General features: G+C 49.9%; 9 protein-coding genes across 9 annotated transcripts; 6 read left to right on the top strand and 3 right to left on the bottom strand.

Annotated features, from left to right (window-relative positions):
• Window positions 1-233: 233 nt before the first annotated feature.
• On the top strand, window positions 234-1,016 carry M430DRAFT_134948 (hypothetical protein; the record flags this gene model as incomplete). Its single annotated transcript, XM_024862383.1, has 3 exons — window positions 234-295; window positions 354-511; window positions 565-1,016. Coding segments are annotated over exons 1-3 (612 nt in total). The 5' UTR covers window positions 234-293.
• A 717-nt stretch (window positions 1,017-1,733) lies between these two features.
• On the top strand, window positions 1,734-4,157 carry M430DRAFT_56629 (hypothetical protein; the record flags this gene model as incomplete). Its single annotated transcript, XM_024868622.1, has 2 exons — window positions 1,734-2,289; window positions 2,378-4,157. The coding sequence occupies exons 1-2, from the start codon at window positions 2,114-2,116 to the stop codon at window positions 4,155-4,157; spliced, it is 1,956 nt and encodes a 651-aa protein (XP_024722780.1). The 5' UTR covers window positions 1,734-2,113.
• A 3,736-nt stretch (window positions 4,158-7,893) lies between these two features.
• Window positions 7,894-8,875, top strand: M430DRAFT_25715 (hypothetical protein; the record flags this gene model as incomplete). The annotated part of the gene is made up of 2 exons (XM_024865283.1): window positions 7,894-8,055; window positions 8,117-8,875. 2 exons carry the CDS (start codon window positions 7,894-7,896, stop codon window positions 8,873-8,875), a joined length of 921 nt encoding a protein of 306 aa, XP_024722781.1.
• An 866-nt stretch (window positions 8,876-9,741) lies between these two features.
• M430DRAFT_39996 (hypothetical protein) lies at window positions 9,742-10,757 on the top strand (the record flags this gene model as incomplete). The annotated part of the gene is made up of 3 exons (XM_024867359.1): window positions 9,742-10,143; window positions 10,196-10,259; window positions 10,324-10,757. The coding sequence occupies 3 exons, from the start codon at window positions 9,742-9,744 to the stop codon at window positions 10,755-10,757; spliced, it is 900 nt and encodes a 299-aa protein (XP_024722782.1).
• Window positions 10,758-11,036: 279 nt separating this feature from the next.
• M430DRAFT_208976 (hypothetical protein) lies at window positions 11,037-13,251 on the bottom strand. Its single transcript, XM_024864393.1, has 4 exons — window positions 12,856-13,251; window positions 12,727-12,804; window positions 11,219-12,679; window positions 11,037-11,164 (listed from the first exon to the last, which is right to left on the bottom strand). Exons 2-3 carry the CDS (start codon window positions 12,791-12,793, stop codon window positions 11,229-11,231), a joined length of 1,518 nt encoding a protein of 505 aa, XP_024722783.1. The 5' UTR covers window positions 12,794-12,804; window positions 12,856-13,251; the 3' UTR covers window positions 11,037-11,164; window positions 11,219-11,228.
• Window positions 13,252-13,641, top strand: M430DRAFT_208967 (hypothetical protein). The gene has a single exon (XM_024864392.1). The coding sequence runs from the start codon at window positions 13,412-13,414 to the stop codon at window positions 13,610-13,612; it is 201 nt and encodes a 66-aa protein (XP_024722784.1). The 5' UTR covers window positions 13,252-13,411; the 3' UTR covers window positions 13,613-13,641.
• Window positions 13,642-13,671: 30 nt separating this feature from the next.
• M430DRAFT_25718 (hypothetical protein) lies at window positions 13,672-15,527 on the bottom strand (the record flags this gene model as incomplete). The annotated part of the gene is made up of 4 exons (XM_024865284.1): window positions 13,672-14,650; window positions 14,695-14,921; window positions 14,976-15,293; window positions 15,492-15,527. 4 exons carry the CDS (start codon window positions 15,525-15,527, stop codon window positions 13,672-13,674), a joined length of 1,560 nt encoding a protein of 519 aa, XP_024722785.1.
• Window positions 15,528-15,896: 369 nt separating this feature from the next.
• M430DRAFT_97901 (hypothetical protein) lies at window positions 15,897-18,693 on the top strand (the record flags this gene model as incomplete). Its single annotated transcript, XM_024870078.1, has 3 exons — window positions 15,897-16,073; window positions 16,125-16,152; window positions 16,205-18,693. 3 exons carry the CDS (start codon window positions 15,897-15,899, stop codon window positions 18,691-18,693), a joined length of 2,694 nt encoding a protein of 897 aa, XP_024722786.1.
• A 1,323-nt stretch (window positions 18,694-20,016) lies between these two features.
• Window positions 20,017-22,812, bottom strand: M430DRAFT_16690 (hypothetical protein; the record flags this gene model as incomplete). Its single annotated transcript, XM_024863508.1, has 4 exons — window positions 20,017-21,017; window positions 21,064-22,486; window positions 22,535-22,716; window positions 22,764-22,812. 4 exons carry the CDS (start codon window positions 22,810-22,812, stop codon window positions 20,017-20,019), a joined length of 2,655 nt encoding a protein of 884 aa, XP_024722787.1.
• Window positions 22,813-22,977: the final 165 nt, after the last annotated feature.

Genomic DNA, 22,977 nt, shown 5'->3' on the forward strand with positions numbered 1-22,977 from the left:
CCCAAAAATTGCCAAAAAATGTCAAAAATCAGCGTCCCTCGAAAATTATTCTGCCGCTGGAATTTCTCGACCGGGGGTCGTCAGGGCTAGACCAGAGACAGCCTAGCGGCTCTTCTTCGATCTGGAGGCTGCTGAGTCAGCACCGTTGACCTCTCAGCAGCCGACCAATCAGATGCTGGCAGGAACTGGCGAGGCAGCGACAGCTACGCGTGTGAAGAGCTTCATGGTATTTCATAGTAAACGACCAAGACAGCACTCTTCCAGCTCAACTTCAACCCCAAAACACCATCATCATGTACGTTCCCTCATGCTGGAGCTCGGCACGGCATATGCTAACGTGCGGTGTCCATTAGGGAAGTCTTACTTGGTATCACCGGCAAGGATTTCACCATCATCGCAGCCTCCCAGGCCGCTATGAGAGGAGCAACGATTCTCAAGGCGTCAGACGACAAGACGAGAGCATTGAACCAGCATACCCTCATGGCCTTCTCTGGAGAGGCCGGAGATACAAGTATGGGCACCCTTTCTGCGAATACGCTCCCTCTCTGACTTCCCCTTCCCCAGTCCAATTCGCAGAATATATCCAGGCCAATGCCCAGCTCTACTCCATGCGGAACAACATCGACCTCTCTCCCTCTGCCATCGCACACTTTGTTCGCGGTGAACTCGCCTCTTCTCTCCGCTCCCGCAAACCCTACAATGTCAACCTCCTCCTCGGCGGTGTCGACCCCATCACCGACAAGCCCTCGCTGTACTGGCTGGACTACCTTGCGTCGCTGGCGCCCGTCCCATATGCTGCCCACGGGTACGCGCAATACTACTGTCTCTCGATCCTCGACAAACACCACCACCCAGACATCAATTTCGAGCAAGGGCTCAAGATCTTGAGGATGTGCACGGACGAACTGAAGAGACGGTTACCGATCGATTTCAAGGGCATGTTGGTCAAGGTCATCACGAAGGATGGAATCAGGGAGGTGGATTACAACGATGATGCGCGGGTTGTTTGTCCTTGATTGAGTTTTGGGGCTTTGGATCTCTTGGTTTTGTGGAGGATAATTCATGGAATGGTGTATTATAGCATGGCATCAAATGGCGATCACGGGGGTCAAACACTGGGCCTTTCAGCTTGTGAGGTTGGAACGTGTGATGTCTCCTCCCTTGGGGGGTTGGTTATGTGTGCTTTTCTGGTGAGCCTGATAGGGGATGGGACGTAGTTTGGATCTGCGTTGCAATGGAGAGAGTGCCTCTGTCGTGCCAGCGTTGTTTGCCCTTCTCCATTCTCATGAACGAACGCCCCCTACGTGCCTCTACGACGACGACCATGAACCCAAGGTATGAAGCTCTCCTCCGTTCCCAAGGCCTTGTCGTTTGCAACGCTGTAAAGCAAGCCTGTACCTGGTTAGTTGTCTCCCCATCTCTCACCCTCTCTGTAACTCGCCACCACTCTCCTACCTGGCCCAGCCGCTGTGAATACCTACCAAAAGACGGGACTGTCCCCGGATACTGTACTGAACAGTAGTTCTTTCTCGAAGGCGCTCGCACCCGATCCGATATCACGTGCCCAGTCGGTGGCAAGAAAACCCTGGGATTACATAAGCGCAGGGCCCCTGACCAACCGCGGCCAGCGCTCGATCCAGCCTAGCGCCAACCTATTCTGGAAGCGAGCGGAAGCGAGACGCTGCGAAGGGTTTTTGTCCAAATCGTTTATTTTTTTGCCTTCAACACCGAACTTCTTCTTCCCTCCTCCAACCTCTTTCACCTCCCACATCTACCCTCCCCTCATATCACTCTTCTACCCCCTCCTTTCAATTTCCTTGGAAGCTTTTGTCTTTCTGAGGATTCCAGTGCAGCAGAACGGCCGCAGAATACGTCTTTCCTTAATCTTAGGGGTAGGACGTCACAGCCTTTCTCCTAATCGTCTCGAATCGCGTTTCGGTTCATAGAATTCTTCTTACGTCTTTCGGCCCTCTTTTTTCGATCCTACGATCTTCCCAGAGAGCCCAGGGACACTTCGACCCCGCGCTCACTCAGCGATCCACGTCGATAATCCAAGATCCGATCTTCTACACATCAGCCTCACTCCGAACCTCACCTTCCAACGAAACTCACCATGGCGGATCAACTCAACATGAGCGGTCTCAGCCTTAACGGCCCTGGTGGCGAACAGCGCTCGTACATTCCTCCTCACATGCGAGGAAAGATGGGTGGCGCCCCCCAAGGACTCAACGGTGGCCCGCCTCCTATGAACGGCGGTATCAATGGCAGTGCCTGGGCTTCTCCCGCTGCGTAAGTACTCTCACCGCAACACGCGCACATCCCTCGCGACCAGTTTTACGATTTATTTGATGGAAGGCTAACTCATCTGAACAAGTAGGGGCAACTACCCCGACGGTCCCCGCCCTGCAGGAAACTGGGCCAACGCTCCCGACTTCACTCCTCGCCCTTCTGGTGGCCGAAACTGGGATGGCCCCGCTCCATCCTTCAACAAGAACGCCTATGGCAACCCTTCCGGTGGCGCGCCCTCTGCTCGAGGTAGCGGCGACGGACAGTGGAGAGATGGCAAACACATAGCCGGACCTGCCAACCCACGCATCGAGCGCGAACTCTTCGGTGTTCCAGATGACCCATCCAAGCAACAAACCGGTATCAACTTCGAGAAGTACGACGATATCCCCGTCGAGGCCTCAGGACACGATGTTCCCGAGCCTGTCCTCAAGTTCACCAACCCACCTCTTGATGACCACCTGTTGAAGAACATCGAGCTCGCTCACTACAAGGTCCCTACACCAGTCCAGAAATACTCCATCCCTATTGTCATGGGCGGCCGTGATTTGATGGCTTGTGCCCAGACTGGTTCCGGAAAGACTGGTGGTTTCTTGTTCCCCATCCTGTCCCAGGCTTTCCAGACAGGTCCTTCCGCTCCACCTGCTGGCGCCGGAGGAAGCTTCGGACGTCAACGCAAGGCTTACCCCACCTCCTTGATCCTTGCACCAACCCGTGAACTTGTCTCTCAAATCTTCGACGAGTCTCGCAAGTTCGCATACCGATCCTGGGTTCGACCATGCGTCGTCTATGGTGGTGCAGACATTGGTTCTCAGCTTCGTCAAATCGAGCGTGGCTGTGATCTTCTCGTTGCCACTCCAGGTCGTCTTGTCGACTTGATCGAGCGAGGCCGTATCTCGCTGTGCAACATCAAGTACCTTGTTCTCGACGAGGCTGATCGTATGTTGGACATGGGTTTCGAGCCCCAAATCCGCAGAATTGTTGAGGGTGAGGATATGCCAGGCGTCCAGAACCGTCAGACTCTCATGTTCTCCGCCACCTTCCCCCGCGACATTCAGATGCTCGCCAGAGATTTCTTGAAGGACTACATCTTCCTGTCTGTTGGACGTGTTGGTTCCACCTCCGAGAACATCACCCAAAAGGTTGAATACGTCGAGGACATGGACAAGCGCTCTGTCCTGCTCGACATCCTCCACACCCACGGTGCTGGACTTACCCTCATTTTCGTCGAGACGAAGCGTATGGCAGATTCCCTGTCAGACTTCTTGATCAACCAGAACTTCCCTGCAACCTCCATCCACGGTGACCGCACCCAGCGTGAGCGTGAGCGTGCTCTTGAGATGTTCCGAAATGGACGTTGCCCAATCCTCGTCGCCACCGCTGTCGCGGCAAGAGGTCTGGATATCCCGCACGTTAAGCACGTTGTCAACTACGATCTTCCAACGGATATCGATGACTACGTGCACCGAATCGGTCGTACAGGTCGTGCCGGTAACACTGGTATCGCGACTGCATTCTTCAACCGTGGCAACCGAGCTGTTGTCCGGGACCTCATTGAGCTTCTGAAGGAAGCCAACCAGGAAGTTCCCGCATTCCTCGAGAACATTGCCCGTGAGGGTGCCGGATTTGGCGGCGGCCGTGGAGGCGGACGCTCCGGTGGCCGTGGCCGTGGCGCTGGTGCCAACCGTGACTTCAGAAAGTTCGGAGGTGGTGGCGGTCCAAGCTACGGCGGTGGATTCGGCGGACCCCCTGCTCCCGCGTATGGCGGTGGATATGGTGGCCCACCTCCCCCAGCTGCCTACGGCGGCGGCTATGGTGGTGGATCCTATGGCAACCCATCCGGAGGTGGCAGCGGCCAATCCTGGTGGTAGATCATCATGCAGCGGCGTCCCTGTCCCTTTGATCCTCTTCCGTGGAAGTTGAATCTAAAATATCTGGACATGGTCGTCGGGCACATATCGACAGACATTCTGACTCTGTGGATACATCTTCGTTTCTTTCTTGCGAGTTCGGTTTCTTAATTCGGTTCGGTAATTCGCTTTCGAGTGCCTCTTTTCACGACATTTGCGATTTTTCTGGTGGTGGCCCACCACGACGGAAGCTGGCGTCTTGCCTTCTGCAAAGCTTCAGCTCGTGGTTCTTCGATCATCGGCCTGCATACGAATAGATAGCGTTGTCTTTTGTCCCTGGCTGTCCCCCTCGTCTCGATACCCATAGATGATCACGGGCGATCAGGCAGACGCATGAGATGCCACCTGCGGCGTACCGGTCATGATGCATTTTCCTGGGACATAAGCGGAAGAGAAAAGCCTGGGTTTCACAGAACGCATTATGACGGTTATGCTCTCCTAAAATCTTTCGGTTTTTCCCCATTCGAGGGTCAAAATGAACCCCACATTAGAAGATCGTTGTACAGTTTTCAGCTTTTTTTTCCTTTCCATCTTGCTTTAGACAAAAGTAGTGGGGATCTTTCCGCGGGGCTCTTGCGGCACATGTGATGCATGAGGATCTTTGCGGACGAGGTCAAGGCTTTTCAATTTCCATCATTTGCGAATGGGCGATTACAATGGCGGGCATGGTCTCTTCAACGAAGAAGAGCAATATGCTTGCTTACGCTGATGGCATACGGAAGTGCTCCTGTCCATTCAGGCTGGCACAACTTAGCAGAAAGCGCGACCGCGCGTGGAGTGATGGGAATATGGGATGATTGCAGATAATTCCAATACCAAAAGTCTGTTCCACCTATATACCTGTGGATATGGCTCTATACATGCTTGTGATTGTGATTCTCAATGTGAATATGTGTATGATGCGATTGTTTGAAGTTCCCGCCACCCGCTATAACTGTGACCCTGCACTGGCCCAGTCTGCTGCTGTACTGAAAGGCACTCCGTATCAACTCCACCCCACCCGTTAATACTTGACGGATAGTGTCACGTGCCTTATGTATAGTCAATGGATACTCAATCAGACGTGCAGACCAGGGCCAAAATGTTTTCTTAGAGCTCGACACTTTTATCTCTAATTACCCTTTTATTTCCAATTACCCTTTTATTTCCAATTACCCTTTTATTTCCAATTACCCTTTTATTTCCAATTACCCTTTTATTTCCAATTACCCTTTTATTTCCAATTACCCTTTTATTTTTAATTACCCTATATACTCGCTGAGATAGTAAGGTACGGATAGATAAGTATCAGTGTCAATCTTGTTATACAAAGTAGTAATAGTAATATAAGAGCGTAATACTACCTAGGTACACAATAATCCTCATGCTTATTATAGATGGACATAACTAGGTTTACAGACCGAAGAGGGATCGAGGAAGAATACTGCTGCTTTTTGGAGCAGAGCTTAAGATGTTTAAGAGGGGGTGCGGATAATGGTTCATTATGGTTGAATTGGAATCTGTAGTGAAGAATGATAACAGCTTCTATAGACTACCTAGTTTAGATAATTAACTTCTTGACAGAAGTTGAAGTCAAGATGTGTTGGGCTTAAAAAAAAGGGGGCTTAATTAGGGGTGTTGTATGGTTTAAGGTTCTTGTTCTAAGGAGTGCTTGTACTAATGAGATATTGTACTATAATGATGCTTTATAGCTGTACTTATGCACGGTCCTTAGGAAGTGTTACAAGGTTTTACTACAGTATCTATTATACTTTTAAACCTTTCGTCTAAAAGACTGTTCTGCGCCGTTGGGATAACTTAGTACTTGTTTACTTTGGCCATACCTAAGGTAAATCTCCGCCAGCCTTGTCTACACCGTGTCGCGATCAGGTGCACGACTCTGGCACTTGCCAAGGAATGGAGAAGGACAGGGGCGTGATTACTAGATAGGATTAGTAGATCGATCGACGATCGCAGTAGGGGATTTTTGAGAAGGCTCTCAGCCTCGCGCATACAGTACCACTGATTCGTAGGCGCATCACGTATAGGTGAGGAATTATAGTCTAAAACACTATAGCCTGAATCATCACCCCCTCAGGCAAAGCATTGCGGCCCAAACAAAGCATCGCAGCCTAACTGCACCAGAGTGTTTTCGGTCAGTATCGGATTGAGCGGATCAGATGGCACTTCAAGAGCCTCATCATCACAACAGGCTATATAGTACATGGCTTACAGCCTCATCTTCAAATACATACAAGCTATACAATAGCTCTGACGATAACTGAAAGTTCTCAGAGAGGCGCACACTTGAATTCACCTGCAAGACATCAGTCAAGAATGTAAGCTTAACATCTCTCCTTTACTACCAATATCCAATACGTTGACTGATAATCTAGCCTCTATTTTCGCTGCCAAAATGCCTGTCTGCGGTAATTGTAACGGCCAAGGAGAAGCCAAAACAACATGCACCAGATGCGGCGGTACTGGCTGAAAAACCAAGACCTGCGGAAAGTGCGGCGGCAGCGGCGTTCTGGACGCTTACCCAGAATGCGACAACTGTCGTGGAGAAGGAAGTTGGGACGTTCGATGCGGCTGCGATGATGGGATGGTGATAAGAACGTGTCGAACTTGTAATGGAAATGGAGAGTGGGACAGCAACTAGAGATCTCGGGAAGAAAGCTACTAAACATAAGTCGTCGACCTGATCTCGTAGAGTCGACCCGGTAGATATTCTTCATGTTCTCTGATATTGAGTTTGTCGAGCCTTGTCACTCTTTTCTTTGTATACTAACATGAGCTTTTGAAATATCCTTGAAAAGCTATTAGCACTTGACTACAAGAACCAGCCTTATGTTGACCAACCATTTCCTTGTTGATAATCTACTTAACTCTCTTTTAAAATAACTCAGAAAAGTCACCTTTTCCCCTGCCACTTTAGGCAATAGGCTGTACCTTGACTATCCCTCGCCTTATCCTTGAATTGAACCAAATATAAAAGCTTGAAAGCTTTGTCGTGAGCCTTTGACTTGTTGCCTTGCAACGATATCAAAAGATAGTGAATTTCTGCTGCAAGAGGAGGGCTTTCCGACAAAGGACCTTAGTCCGGACAATACTGTCCTTGGAGTAGAAGAGGAGGTCATGTTTCTTGTTACTGAGCACCCCAGTAGATGTCTCCAATCCTTTCATTCAATAAAGTCATCAGAGAAGTGCGCACATGATAATTTGCAACAGACTTGCTGTATAAGGGAGAGGCAAGGGGGTACCACTCGCGATTGCCAGAAGCTGTATCCACTAAGCCACAGCTTGTTGCAACGTGGTGTATCCTCAACAAGCCCTGTGACAAGTTCACTCTACCCTACCTGTCGTTGGGCTTTGAATTGAGTTGAGGGAGTGCGGACTGTGTGGATAAGTGGCCGTGATTACTAAAACTCTACCCGTCCCTTCCTGGTCACGTATTGGTTGCTGATATGATAAGGACTTGAGCTTATTCTGACTTCTGCAACACTGGTCGGCTTCCTATATGCCAAATGTGGACAAACGTGTTTTCTCCATTTTACGCTTTGCGGCTTTGGTGTTTTATAGTGTTTGCGCTTCAGGGTACAATGGGCAACAGGAGTGTCAAGACGAAATGGTTGCCGTAGTGGCGGAGAACCGTATATCTACAAATCAATATCGATTAATCAGGTGATTCTACATCTCAATCCTCCAAACCACCAACATGGCTTTCTCAATGCACAGTCACTCCGGGCAATTCTGTCCTGGCCATGCCAAAGACTCGCTCGAGACCATCGTCCAGACCGCCATCTCCTCGGGAATGATCAGCTTCGCCCTCACTGAGCACATGCCCCGCCTCTCCGACAGCGATCTCTACCCCGAAGAAGTCCGTCCCTCCCCTCCTCCCCCGCCCCCCTTTTTCCTCTCCGCTCTAACACCCCCGCCAGATCTCCGCCGGGGACAGCATCTCCGCTCTCCTCCCGCGCCACTCCGCCTTCCTAGCCGAAGCCTCGCGGCTGCGCACCAAATACGCCTCCCAGATCCCCCTCCTCATCGGGTTCGAGGGGGAATGGATCCGGCCGTCCTACGCGCCGCTCATCCACGAGCTGGCCCAGGACCCGCGCGTCGATTACTTCATCGGCTCGGTGCATCACGTGCATGAGGTGCCGATCGACTACGATGCTGCCTTCTACGCGAAGGCGCGCGAGATTTCCGGCGGCTCAGAGGAGAAGCTGTTCGAGGATTACTTCGATGAGCAGTACGAGATGCTGCGCGCGCTGAAACCGAGAGTCGTAGGCCATTTTGACCTCATTAGGTTGTTGAGCGAAGAGCCGGATCGGGATTTGAGGCAGTGGAAAGGGGTTTGGGAGAAAGTGAAGAGGAATCTGGCTATGGTTGTGCAGCAGGGTGGCCTCCTTGAGATTAATTCCAGTGCGTTGAGGAAGGGTCTTAAGGAACCGTATCCGGGAAGGTGGATCTGTGAGGAGTTCCTGGGCCAAGGGGGGAAGCTGACGTTGAGTGATGATAGTCATGGAGTTGCACATGTAGGTACGAATTTTGGGAGAGCGGTGGAATTTTTGGAGGGTTTGGGCGTGAGGGAGTTGTGGTTGTTAGAGCCGGGTAAGAAGGAAGAGAAAACAGCTGGTCTACGCAGTGTTCCACTAAAGGAGGTAAAGCAAGGAGTGGAGAAGATCCGGGTTGATTGATATCCAAGGACCAAGATGCATTAAAGGTTGGCATTCTTGAGGGTTAAGAAGATAGGGTTTGTAAAGATTTTTGAGATTCTCCACCTAGTCAACACATCGCGCTCTCGTTTTGTACTCTTTATGTTACTTAACACTATGGAGTATACCTAACCCTCGTCTCGAAGTTGTACGACTGTGGGCAGCAAATATAGATGAAAGGTCGCATATCCTGAAACATAAAACCAACATTTGGATTTCATATCTGGCGGCCAAAGGTTTTAAACCTGGTTGGACGGGCGGCTTGGGCGCTTATTTGATTCGGGAAGGCCATTCAAGGAGCTCGGCGGCAACTGCGACACGAGGTGTTGTGAATGGACGAACTCAATTTGGATGGATGTGTTCAGCCGCAAATGTTATAAACTTATAATCTTGAACGCCCGCCACCTTCATGCCACCTCCATTAGATTTTGACGAACCTCTAACAAGGAGAGGATCTAAATCCATCCTCTCGCGGTGAGAAGAGTAGGATTCCGATACCCAAAGTTAGGATAATAACCTATCTACCCCATAGGGTAGATACCCGACCCATTTCATAAGGTAGGAACCCATGGGTTTCTGCGCAGCCTAAGGATAGTGTAAATCATTCGAAGTAGGTACATAAAGTTTAGTCTAAATTTGAATTATTTCTCCCCTCCTTCTCTCTCTTCCTTTGTAGCTACACATCTACATCCAGATCCCAATCCAAAACCCGAACTCAAGACTCTTAACTCAAATCCAAATCGAAGCTCTGATCTGATAACCTAGATATCTCTCTCCAGCAGTCATACACTTGGTTCTATCTCAGAATACTCTTACACCTACTCAAGCACACTCAAATATTTCTCGCCATGGCATCCCTTGACCTCAAACTAGAGGGCTTCACGGGAACTCCTGGCCAGGAGGCCAAGAAATCTTCCTCGATAATTTCCACCCTGAATTCAAAGTTCAGCCACGGGACCCCAGCATACAAGGCTACCGGGACATCGGCCTTTTCCATCGACAAAGTCTTCGTTATCTTGCGGGATCTTCTGCAGCCTGACACCACCTTGTCCCTTGAGTCTGCTGCCGAGTCAGTTCTAGCCCTTCTGCCGGAAAAGGCTCCCTTGTCAACTGAGATTTGGTCCTTCGGTGAGGTGTGCTTTGAACTTTCTGAGCAGATCCCATACCATCATCCATCCCAACTAAAACTAGCTCGGCTTCTGGAATACATCGGCCGTTCGACAAAGGTGAACGATAAGATGACTTCGAAGGTAAAAGACATCTCTCAAGTCTGCAATCCTCCCCTCACTGATGTATTTATAGGGCAAGGCGGATGTTTATAATCGTTACCAACGGCTTGGAGAAAGTAAAAGGGATTGGTACAATGGTAAAGTTTCACACTAATATTGTCAGACTATGCATCTGCCATCCATTTAACTAACATCTTATAGGTCCCGAGCCTGAGCGCCCAGACGCATGGGTGAACTACAACGCATTTCTAGCCAACCTCCAAGAATGCCGGGTCTGGAACACGGATCCAACATATGCTATATGGACACTTCGTGATGCTCTCGAGACAAACCAGGACGAAGACGCTATTCGCGACTGTAATGTATTGGCTGCAGCGCAGTGGATCTTGTGGAACGGACAGAGTCTATTTAAGCAGATCTTATTCTCTGGCGACGTCTCGTCCGACGACTTGCGAACTTGGAACTCGGGACCGCTGTATGACGGCAAAGGAATGCTTTCTCTTCACAGGTGGCACTTTTGGAGGGAGAGGTTTCGGGCTGTTTCCATAGAAGATGGAGTTAGTGATGAGTGTAAAAGTGTGGCTGGGAGAGCTGCGGACTTGATGGTTTCGATAGAGAGTAATTTGACGTTTTAGTTCGCTTTGTGCTACTTAGATATTTGGGCACAGTAGCTTTACCTCTCTTGCTAGAATAAGAATAGTTCTGATGCTTCTCCTTTTCTGATTTACGGACATTGCAGTCACTTCTATGAAGATGTATGCGGAAGTTGATTTTCATTGGGGATGTTTTATACACCGATTTCCAATTTGGCTTTGAACGTCAGGGATGGGCAGATGTCCAGGTTTAATAACTAGATGTCATCTTGCTCTTGTGTTTATATCACGCTTCATCATCCTTGTCCATTGATTTTCCCTTCCCTTGTTACATATACCACGAGTTCTATGCTGATTTCTATAGACTTGATGTGCTAGAGTAGAATTCATATGATTTACCGACACCGAAATATCTTCATGCTCCTCTTCGAAGACTATTTTTGTACGTTCTTAAAAGTGTTAGAGACAGCCCATGTTTCAAACCAATGCATTGTTGTCCTCACATCTCTACTCCTATTGGGACATTGGAACCTTTTCATCCTTCTCCTCTCCCTTCTCCATACTCATACGATTGTTCTCGCCCCTAAAAAGTTCCCCCTCACTAACCGGACTAAAGACCTTCCCCCACCTAAAACAGAAAAAATCCGCAATAGTAACCTTAACACTCCTCCAATTCTCCCTAACCAGCTCACCTGTCGGCTGACTAAAAAGAACATCTATCTCCTCCAACGTCTTGTTCTTCGTCTCCGGCATGAACAGCAGCTGGTAAACCCATCCCACGACCGCAATCCCGCCGTAGAAGCCGAGCGTGAGGCCGATCTGCGACATGGCTTTTTGCATCTGTGAGAAGAAATAAGTGACTAGGAAGGAACAGAGGAAGAGCATCGCGTCGGACGTCTCCATGCCGTAGGATCGCAGGTACGTGGGGTAGACCTCGGAGGGGATGACCCAGGTGAGACAGGCGTAGGAGCCAAAGAAGCCCTCGTAGAGGATAAGCCCGGTGATGTAGGCGCCCTGTGCACCGGCGACGTTGGTGTGCGGATCAATTAGATAGCTACAGCCGATGATCAAGAGGCCGATGAAAAAGCCGGGCAGCATGGCGCACGCCCAGAAACGACGTCCGAATTTCTCCATGTACAAGATGGCGGGAATGGTGCCGAGGAGCAGGGAGCCGCCGCCGACAAGAGACATGAAGACGGATTTCTTGGCGTCGAAGCCCACTTGCGCCATGAGGGTCGCCATGTAATATTGGATAGCGTTGATCCCCGTAAACTGTCCGAGAAAGACCATCACATTAGCGTAGATGATTGCGCGCCGGGCTCGAGGGACGGTCAAGAAGTCCATCCAGATGAAACGCCGATTTCTTCCTGCTTCTTGCTTGAGCGCGAATTCTTCATCGACCGAATGTTTCATGACGAAGAATTCCTTCCTGGCCTCCTCATCTTCACCGCGGATCCGTTTCCAAACGAACCAGGCTTCAGTGGTCTTGCCTTTGTGCATGAGGAAACGTGGGGATTCAGGCATGAAGATAATCCCGACGAACATGATGGTCGAGAAGACAAGAGAAGACCCAAGCATATATCTCCAGTTTCCAGATTTCACATCAACGAAAATAGCGGCTACGACATAGCCAAACACTTCTCCAAGAGCGATCATGAACTGGTACAAGGAGACGAGATTCCCTCGATATTTGCGGGACACTGATTCGGCGACGTAGACAGGGACGGTTCCGCCCTCGAGACCAAGCCCAAGACCGAGAATTACTCTCGCGGCAACCATCATGCCGAAGTTAATGGCTCCAGCTTCGAGGCCTGCGCCGACGGTATAGAGCACCAGGGAGACAATGATGGCCATCCGACGACCGAGCCACTCATTGAGGGGGCCGAGCATCAGCGCACCCCCAACAGCTCCCAGAGGCACTCCTGAACTGACCAGGCTGACCTGCTTCGTATCGAGGTGTAGAGCTATGGGGTCAATAAATGATACGATTAGATTACGAGGACCAACTTACACCCGGGAAGATAGAGATTAGCACCACTGATCAAGGACTGATCAATACCAGAGAGTAAGCCGCCCATTGAAGCGAAAGCTATTACGAGTAAATCATCGTGCCCCAGCTACATTCGTATATCTTACCGACGAGGAGGTAACCGAACAACTTTGGGTCTCTGAAATTCAAAAGTGGCTTGTACCAGGTAGATCTCAGGTTCATCCGTTGCAGGTCCGCTTCAATCTCATCCACCTCTGCGTTAATTGTGTCGAGGTCACCCGCCTGCGCGATTTGAAGAGCTTCCCATTCCGAGACCCGACGGTTGGTGTTGGAGATAGGATGTTTTGGTGAAAGCCCGACGTCCTTTTCGTTGACAGGTTCTGCATTTGTAGGGAGCATGGTCTCGCTATGGTGAGAAGAGCTGATAGCGTCGGCATCAGCTCCAATTCCCTTTGATTCTGCTTCTGCCATGATGAACAATGAACTGAGAAAAAAAGACTTTCAGGGAAAAGATTTAAACTGATTGAGATGCATGTATACAACTTCAAATTGCGATCTTTGCATCTTGACGGGAACCTTTGAATATATATAGTTTCGCAAGGGTGCGGGGAGGTGCTGCGATCGCCAGTGAAACATACTCTCTTGAGTTAGTTTTCCAACATTGATCCATCAACAAATAGGCAAAAGGCGGTCGGTCGAACCTAGAATGACTAGTATCGGTGGCATTTTGCGGGGGTTTTCTTCGTGCCTTCCAGCCCCCCCTCCGGTAATAATGACACGGCAAATAAGATCCATTTCTGCGCCATTGCCTCTGTTAATTTATTCACGTATCACCCCGGCCACCTTTCCCCCTCCGTGGTCCAGATCCTGCTGCGCTCTCCATAACTCGTCGAGACTCGCTGCTTAGAACAAGAATACCTCACACGTTTGAAGCTGGAAGTTAAATACGGCATGTTTTGACTGTTCTTAAGGCGGTGGCTCCCGTCTATCCTCCGCATTCGATCTTCTCTTGCCGGCCCACCGTTGACTCCCCAGTGTAAACCCTGCCCATATAACCCCAGTAGCAACGACCTGTATCGCAAAGGCCCCAACTAGATTTCGCCAGGCTGGAATAGCATCCTTAAAGGCGAAGACTTCGTAGAATGAGGACAAGCTCAGGCCCGAATTCTGCAGATACGCTCTCCCTATAATTCGTACCATCACAGCCTCAAGTGGTATGACCAAAATCCCCGCGCATATCTCTCTCAATCCTTCCGTTGCAAGTATCGTAGGAAGCATTGTAAGTCCAGTGACACGGTACTGGATAATCTTCGACTTGGGCTCGTTCGCGCTTCGTAATTCTGCTGACCAGGTGCCCATAGAGTTTTCGGTCGCATGAGCAGCTTCGACATCAAAACTAATCAAGGTAGTTTGTTGAACCTCATCATTCTCATCCTCACTCGAGTCATCTTGATCCATCAAGGATTGACGCATGCGTGCTTCCTCACGCTCTTCTCGATCCAAGGCCGGGAGACCTTCCAGGGCTCGTAAGGTTGGCGTATCTTCTCCTCGCCGGGGACGCTCTTCTTCGAAGGGTATATCAGGTGTATCGAATCCGATCGAGGGGGTAGAGATAGGCAATCCAGAGAACATACTATCGCCTGTTGGTCGAGGGAGAGATTTGTAAATCGGCCGATAGAACAACCGCGCAACAAAGAATTTGAGCTTGCCATGAGCCAATATAACTAATAGTGGTGTTGCTGATCTAAACAGAGCAAATCCCCATGAGAGAATAGATCTGATCTCGAGAGACGGAGGAGCAGGAAGTTGAAGGGGCGAGGCTGCCGAGAATGGGATAAAGGACCGTAGGCTCGGTAGCAGATGTGAACCAGGAATCAAGTTCAGCTGCTGGAGTATTGCAAACATGCGGAAATTTAATGTGACATAGCAGAAAGCCACGTCAAGTCTGGAGGGTCAGGGCGCGTCATATGATTGGAGGGCTGTACTCACAATATTTGACCTGTGTGCTTAAACCACAGCTGCCCAGGTGTGTATTCATCTTCATCTTCATCGAAGACACTATCTACAATAGACTGAATAACAAATCCAGTCCAATCGGAAATGTGATAAGCAATGACAGTTGGGATCCCAGCCAAGAAGAAGCTGGGTATTGATTTGACCTCAGATTCGTTTCGTAAGATCTCGAGAAAGCCCATTTCTGAATATGGTCTATATAACTGTGAAACATCAGCAATCATTCATGTGAGTAGAATGAGGGGGCAATGCTGTACCAGAATCCGCCTCCGCAGCCCAAGTACACCCCATACTCCACCAACAAGGGCCGAACGACCGACCTCCATCAACCTTAGGCCGGTAAAGGTATCTTCATTTTTCTCTTGCTTATATGCCTTGGCCCTTGCCTTAGCTACAAGAGAGTCCTCGACAACACCCGTGACTTGCATGACTTCATTTGCAGCACGTACACTGTCCCGCTCCCTTCGTTTAGTCTCTGGATTTCTTGGGCGTCCATGCTCATTGTATTGCTGAGCACCTGGCCTGCCTGTTGTATGTGGGAATTCAATAACTTCGTCCTCATATGGCGTCCGTCCCTAATAAAGATCAGAAAATGTAGCACACCGAGAATGCTTGTGCCGATGGAAGGGAGGATATCAAGTCGGGGTTGTCACGTGCCATCAACGAAACAAAGCCTTTTCCCGGTTGTATCTGTAGGACGGCGCTTGAAGCACTCTCAGAAACAGAGGGCGGCAAGACTGTATATGACGGACTACGGAATATTGCAGACTTACAAGGGCCCACGAGGTTAGAGATTCAAGTCTTCCCATGGTAAATGTTCTTTTCAGCGTTGTGTCCTAATCATGGTCGGTATGTTGTCCTCGCTTTGCCAATATTCCAGCCAGAGTGGCCGCAAAATGGCAGTGTTCTATTGTCTGAATCCAGATGTCGTCTTTTGCTTCTCTTAAGGATGTTATACCTGAGGAGGAAGAAAACGGAGAGAGGATGTCTAGATGAAGATGATATGCCGGGCCGTGATGTATGCGAGTTTGAGATGTTGTGCCTAAGGCACCAACAACGCTAAGATTAAGCTTATCGATGCCCCCAAAATCTTTTTAAAAACTGAGCAGAAAACAATCAACGGCGACTTCATATTTATACCTCGACCAGCGTTACTGCGCTCCCTCCACGCCTCTACAATGGCTAGCAAAGCGCCATACCAGACCACCTTCGAAGTGGAACATACAATCCAACCCATATATACTGGTGGCAGTGTCACCCTCGAACAAAACGGCCGTATTCTTGCGACTACATTAGGGGAAGATGCCTTGCTCACGGATCTCAATACCGGGAGGCAGCTTGCGAAAATTGAAGGGGTAAGTCGTCTTCTTGGTCAATGGAAGTTCTGCCTACTAATATCTGTCCAGGATGGAGAGCTTATATCTACAATGACCCGTAGGCTCGATCAGACCACCCGTACCCGGCGCATGGCTAATTTCTCGAACAGTAACACCGTCTGCCTCTCACCTCATCATATGCTCGCGCTCACTATCGATGCGGATATATTCTCTCACTCCCTCTCCAACTTCCGCCGACGATGTCAAGTGCGAACTCCTGCGAACGCTCAAGCCCCACACGACTCCGGTCGTAATTCTTGCCGTGGATCAGACAAGCACGCTGTTGGCTACAGGAGCTGCAGATGGAGTAGTTAAAGTCTGGGATATATTAGGAGGCTACAATACTCACACATTCCGGGGGCCCAATGTCCTCATCTCCGCTCTGCACTTTTTCGAGCTGGTCGCGAGCCACAAGGAAGAGGAGACCGGGATTTCAGCGAGGAATCGGAAGAAGCGAACAAAGCATGAAGCAGAAGATGATTCTAAAAATGAAGCCACAAGAGGTTTTAGACTTGCGTCTGGAAGTCAGGATGGCAAGGTTCGAATATGGGATCTATACAACCGGAATTGTGCCTCCGTCCTGGATTCACATGTTTCAGACGTTCGAGCTTTAGATTATTCGCCGGAAGAGAATGCTCTGCTCACAGCAAGCAGGGATAAAACCATCATGTGGTGGGATGCGAAAACATGGAAGGTTAGGAAGGTGGTCCCTGTACTCGAGGAGGTCGAAGCGGCTGGTTTCCTTGAGGCGGGGAGGTTGTCGTATACGGGTGGGGCAAACGGAAACATTCGAATTTGGCAAACAGACAATGGAAGAGAGGTCACAAAGCCGCAAGCAGCAAAGAACGAAGCGGACTCCATTGTCAGCGCCATATTCTTTCGAGATCTAGGATTCATTCTGTCTGTGCAGACGGATCATACCATTGTTCTCCATGCTACTGCTTCCTTGAAAGACCTCGACTCCACGGCTACTATCGCTCCTTTGGAACAACTGAGACGAATATCCGGAACTCACGATGAAATTATCGATCTTGGCTACCTCCTTCCAGACCGATCGCTGCTGGCCCTTGCGACAAACTCGGAAGAGATCCGGATCGTATCTCTCGCCCAGGGTGATTCAGTTGATAATGGAAAGTATTTTGGTGCAGATGTTGCCCAACTGAAAGGTCACGACGACATCATTATTTGTCTCTCTATCGACTGGTCAGGCTACTGGATTGCTACCGGGGCTAAGGATAACACTGCCAGGCTATGGAGGGTCGATCCTGCGAACAACTCCTTCTCCTGCCACACTACTTTTAGTGGGCATGCGGAATCTTTAGGTGCGATTGCTTTACCACAAGTAGCGCCTCCTGAATCATCAGCCGCTTTCAAATCTCCTCAAGATCACCCCCCTGAGTTTGTCTTGACGGGATCCCAGGACCAAACAGTAAAACGATGGGACATTCCAAATGGCGTTACCCGTAAAGCACCAAGAGCGCTGTATACCAGAAAAGCACACGACAAAGACATCAACGCTATAGATATTCATCACACTGGCCAATTCTTTGCCTCCGCCTCCCAAGACAAAACAGTGAAGATCTGGTCAGTCCAGGAAGGAGAAGTGCAAGGGATTCTCCGAGGTCACAGGCGAGGTGTCTGGTCTGTCAAATTCGCACCGAAGGATACGCCAACCATAACCGGTGAGAGTGGTCCTGCTGCTGGAAGAGGTCTTATCGTGACAGGAAGCGGAGACAAGACGGTCAAGATATGGAATCTTTCCGATTACAGCTGCGTACGTACGTTCGAGGGACACGCGAACAGTGTTCTCAAAGTCTTATGGTTACGCCTCCCCGGAGAAGAGAAAGGTAGAAAACACGTGCAGATTGCCAGTGCAGGTGGAGATGGGCTTGTCAAAGTCTGGGACGCAAACACGGGAGAACTCGAGACGACGCTCGACAACCACGAAGACCGAGTATGGGCACTGGCTGTGCATCCTGTCACCAATACGATTGTATCAGGGAGCGGCGACTCCACCGTCACGTTCTGGAAAGACACCACAGCTTCAACTCAAGCCGCAACTGCCGCCGCCGCTACGCAATTCGTGGAGCAGGAGCAGGAGCTGCAAAATTATATCCACGCGGGCTCATACCGCCAAGCCATCACCCTCGCGCTGCAACTCAACCATCCTGGACGCTTGCTCTCACTTTTTACATCTGTAGTGACGCAGAATACTCCCGAGCCAGACAGCCTCTGCGGCTCCAAAGCCGTAGACGAAGTCCTTGCAAATCTATCCGATGAGCAGCTTTTCACCCTCCTACTCCGTATCCGAGATTGGAACACGAATAATAAGACGGTGACTGTAGCCCAGAAGATCTTGTCAGTGGTGATGAAGAGCTATCCCGCCACGCGGCTGTGTAATCTGAAGATCAAGGGAAGGAAGGGGAAGAGTGTCGGGGACGTCTTCGATGCGCTAAAGGTCTATAGCGATAGACATTATAAGAGGGTGGAGGGGATGGTTGACGAGAGTTATTTGGTGGATTACACATTACGTTGTATGGATGGCTTGGGATTTATAGATGAGGGGGTTGTGATGGAGCCTATGGAGATTGAATCGTAGTTTCTCCTGCGTGCGACAACTTTCAGTCTCGACGATAGCCGCTTTGTCAAATCAATCTCAGGCCCTGAGTAGTGGTCTTTGATGGTTGACGATAGTGAATCTACTAGGGGATGTCATCATTACATATTTCTGTAAATTCAAGATATCTATTTGCGTACCCAAGAATAGTGGCTGAAACCCTGCATCCTGCACTTTATATAGAAACACATCCCAACCCACCCTCCATTCTCCATCTCCTCAACCCCCTCCCAATAATGGATGATCCAAGAACCGTGGCTGTGGTTTAACCGGAATGATCCTCCGACATTCATCTAAGATAGTTCAAAAAGTGCCTTTCGGCGGCGTCGACAAATCCGTCCTCGAACGCCATCCAATATGAAACAACCGCCTACGAGATCCTAGGATCGCATCATCTCCGGATGAAATATCTCGGGCCAAAGAGCTCTCCGGCTTCATTCTCGAGTATCATGAGAAGGGATATCTTAGACAAATAAGTACGCCAACAATATGGAGTCAAGAAGAAGATCACAGTGCTTGCAGATCACAGAAGAGCCGTGTCTTATATCCATCTATCAACATAAAACCATCCACTGCGATCTATCTCAACGTGCGGAACATCCTAGTAACGCAAGATTCAAATCTCATATACTTGCGGACTTCGAGAGCTGTTCTTTATGAGGGGGTGCAAGGATTTTAGTGGTGGTTATGATATATATATATCGTGTGCTCGTCCAGATCATCGATATCTCCCGATTGATGATACATTTTGCGTTAGATTCGATCTTTTATGAGATGCGTACTGGTGGGGAACAGTATGCGGGAAAGAATGAGGATGAGATGGGCGGGCTTTATAAGAATTGGAGGGGAGGGGCTGGGGAGGATCACTGAGAAGTTGTTGGAGAGAACAGTATGGGGATGCGGGGGAGGTCTTGGATGATATTAGGAGAGTTAGGGATTGTGATTTAGAATTGTGTACCTGCGTAGAACAAGGATCTAATTATGCGGTATAACCTCAGAAAATACTGAGCATAGGTATTTATCTAACTGCAGAGCTGTATGGGGACTTCTCTCACTACCTACCGACTACCAGAAGACGACAGACAATAGGGAAAGACAATAACGAGAAAACAGATCCGGTCCTGAGTAACGAGGCAAGGGTATCAACCATCGCGTTCATATTCCATGTAAGCACCTATCATCCTATTCATATCGTACAAGCCCACTGATCCCAGTTTTCGCATTTCCATCATCATCTCTCATGCTGTTTTTAAGATTTTTCCCTCCCAAGAATCCCGTATCCCCAAATGCACATCAATCAGTCAATCAGTCATCCATCGGCTTATCCGTCAGGCTCACGCCCACTTTTGCTCCATCATCACTTCCCTGAGCGCTGCCCACGCTATCCCGCTTGGCTTGGTCCTGGCTCATCCGACTCAGGGCGCCGGGCTTGCCGCCTGAGAATCTGTTTCCGCTGGTGGCTCCCGATCGCCCGAGACTGTTTCGCTTTTCTACACCAGCGTCCTCAATCACAGGTCCGTCGATTCCATCATCCATGCCGGGCATATAGGTAGCACTCGTGATACTCTTTCCCCCAGAGCCATTAGTCAGGGATTTCATAGGCACCGTTGCCGATGCTGTCCCATTGAATGTTTCAACAGCCATCTTGGGTGGAGTGTCAGGTACCTCGAGACTGTGTCTGGTACTCGGATTGGTGGCGGTTCTTGTATGTCTCGTTTGGTCTGACGTGGTTGGCGAGGCTACGATCGGGAATCTGGTTTCTGCCGGCCCTGAGCTACGATCTCGACGGTGGCCACCACGGCTAGGAGTGGGCTGCGGGCTTGTTGCTCTGCTTCGTGTACCGCCCGCAGCAATGATTGCGCGAGAACGTGCTTCCATGTTGGCTTTTCGGTTGCTTTCGTCGGTGCTAACGGCACGGGGTCGCTGCGTGACGCTACCGCTGTGACTGAGCGAAGCTGCGGCTCGTTTCAGTTCCGTGAATATGGCTTCTTTGTGAGCGAGAAGATCGCGGATGAGGCGGTAGGAGAATTTCTCTTCCATTGTCATTGAGGTCTCCGTCTTTGGCCGCAATATGCAGGGTGCGAGAGAGGTAGCCAGAGCAGCAACATAGGCATCGTCGGCCGATGTGAGCTCGATAAGTCGGGTAAAGTGTGTCATCAGCGCATCTAATGTTGCGATATTTGACAGGCGTAGTTGACTAAGGGTGTTCTGAAGGACGGAGATGCGGGTCGACTCGCTCGAGTCGGCAGCTGGGGTGTTGTATATGGTTTTCATAATTTCATAAACGTGTGACGAGACCAAGGAGTCTTCTCTGTGTCAGTAAATCTACAAGATGGAGAGGATTTCACATACCTGGTAGTTCTAACAAGTACAATTTGAGGACGCTAGCAATAATGGGGATTTCGAATTGATCCAGGATATCGAGGGAGAAAGGTTTTCCGGTATTGAGCACAGATCTTAAGCGGTGGGTTTGCTGAAGTGGAACTTCAACCAGCCAGACGCCTCGTCGAGCCTCATCGCCCTCGAGGTCTGGGTATCGATTGTCCAAGAAGGTGAGGATCGAGGTGATGATTGCAGGCACCCGCTTCCTATCCGCTCGTGCTCGTGCCTCGAGATCAACACCGAAAGTCTGCTCATCGGCCGAGTTGTAGTAGTTTTCATAAACAGTGACTTTGGGGATGAAGCCACCAGTACGATAGTTTTCCAGAAGATACCGAAGGTCCCCAAGTGGCTGTACAGTCTCTTGGTAAAGCATCATCTTGTCAACGGTGGACTGCAGGCTTGGGATGACATTACTGATTGTGCCCGAGAAATCTAGAATGATAGTCTTGATTGCCTTCAACCGGTCAAGCTCGCATCGCTCCAGGAATTTCAGGTGCTCAAAGATAGCTTCTTCGAGTTGGCAGCGAAGCTCATCCAGCCTGCGTACAGCAACCTTGTATTTTTCATCGGCCTCTGCAGCTTCTCTGCGAAGTCGATCACTTGGCGTCTCGTTTGGACGTGTGGTGTTTAAAACATTCCATCCTGCCAGATACTCGCTCACTGTTCCCATGACCGGAGAATCTACAGTATCGGTGGATTGGACTGAAAAGGAGCGGGTCATGGGCCGCTTCTTTTCTGGAATTCCAGTCAACTGGAAGGCCTTCGTCTTCCATTGGTAAAACATCTTGGAGCTATTTGCGAAGATACTGCCAACATTGCCAACGAGGCGTAGAAAGCCATGGGTGATCAGATCTTGCCCGATACGCTCCGCGTGGCTCACGCTTGTTGCTCCCATATGCTTTTGCAGGTAGTCCACGATATCCGCTCCAGATGTGGTGTTCTGATATGTACCGAGTATAGGAACCTTCGTTTCGCCGAGTTTGACGGTATTCAGGATGTGTGTTAGGATCTTCTTGACTTGCTCTGGTTGGTAGACCTCATCGGCGATCTCCAGGGGCTCTTCCTCTTCTTCCTTATCCTGCACTTTGATCTCTGGAATTTTTGGCTTTGGGCTCGTTTCTGGACTTTGAAATGCCAGCTTATTCTCCTCCTCGATATCTTCCACCAGGCGGCATTTGTTGAAGTATTGGCTTCGCAGTTTCTTTACCAGCTCGGCTTGCTTGTCGTGAACCTTTATCCGTGCTTGCAGATCGTCTTGCGAATTCTGAACTCGGGCAGCATGCGCATCGCACCATCTTGTAAAAGGGGTCACGACGAGGTCTCGAATGCTTTGGGCGATTCTCCGGTGGCTCTTCGCGGCCTCGTCCATCTCTGTTCGCACTCCATCGTATGCCTAAATCCCGTCAGCTGCTGGCCATTTGCAAGTCTTGACCTGCTCAACCTTTCGAACACTGGCACCATCGTCGCGATTGAAGCCACCCTGGATCTTGTCTGTAGCAGCCCCAATCTCGCCCAAGCGCATCCCATATATGTCTTCTGCTTCAGCTCGCATCCGCGCGATGGTAAGAACCTGTTCATTTTCCGCGACGCCTTGCTGAAGCTTGCCAAAGAGTACGCCGAGGCCTGTGGACAGTTAGAAAGGATCGATTGAACTGGGCCACGCAGCTTACCTCCTGCGTAATCTCCTGACCAGAAGGAGTCCGCGAATCCAGGAGCCATGGCTGGTTGTCGAAGTGGTACAGGTTGAAAGAGAGATGCCGCGTTCGAAGGATCGTACTCAGATCGCAGGAAGAAGCTCAGGAAGTCCGCGCGGCGCGGGCTTGCCAATCAAAAACGTGGAGGTTGATTCAGTTCGAACTGGACCCTGATTATGGTCGAAGGCTC

The sequence above is a fragment of the Amorphotheca resinae genome (genome assembly GCF_003019875.1).
Source record: "Amorphotheca resinae ATCC 22711 unplaced genomic scaffold M430scaffold_3, whole genome shotgun sequence".
Lineage (NCBI taxonomy): Eukaryota > Fungi > Ascomycota > Leotiomycetes > Helotiales > Amorphothecaceae > Amorphotheca > Amorphotheca resinae.

Excerpts from the sequence above, each read along its gene's own strand:
- M430DRAFT_208976 (XM_024864393.1), bottom strand. The coding sequence starts at position 12,793 with ATGGGCGGCTTACTCTCTGGTATTGATCAGTCCTTGATCAGTGGTGCT. Across the intron at positions 12,680-12,726 it reads TAATCTCTATCTTCCCGGGT|CTCTACACCTCGATACGAAG; the intron begins GTAAGTTGGTCC and ends TTGACCCCATAG.
- M430DRAFT_208967 (XM_024864392.1), top strand. The coding sequence starts at position 13,412 with ATGACTAGTATCGGTGGCATTTTGCGGGGGTTTTCTTCGTGCCTTCCA.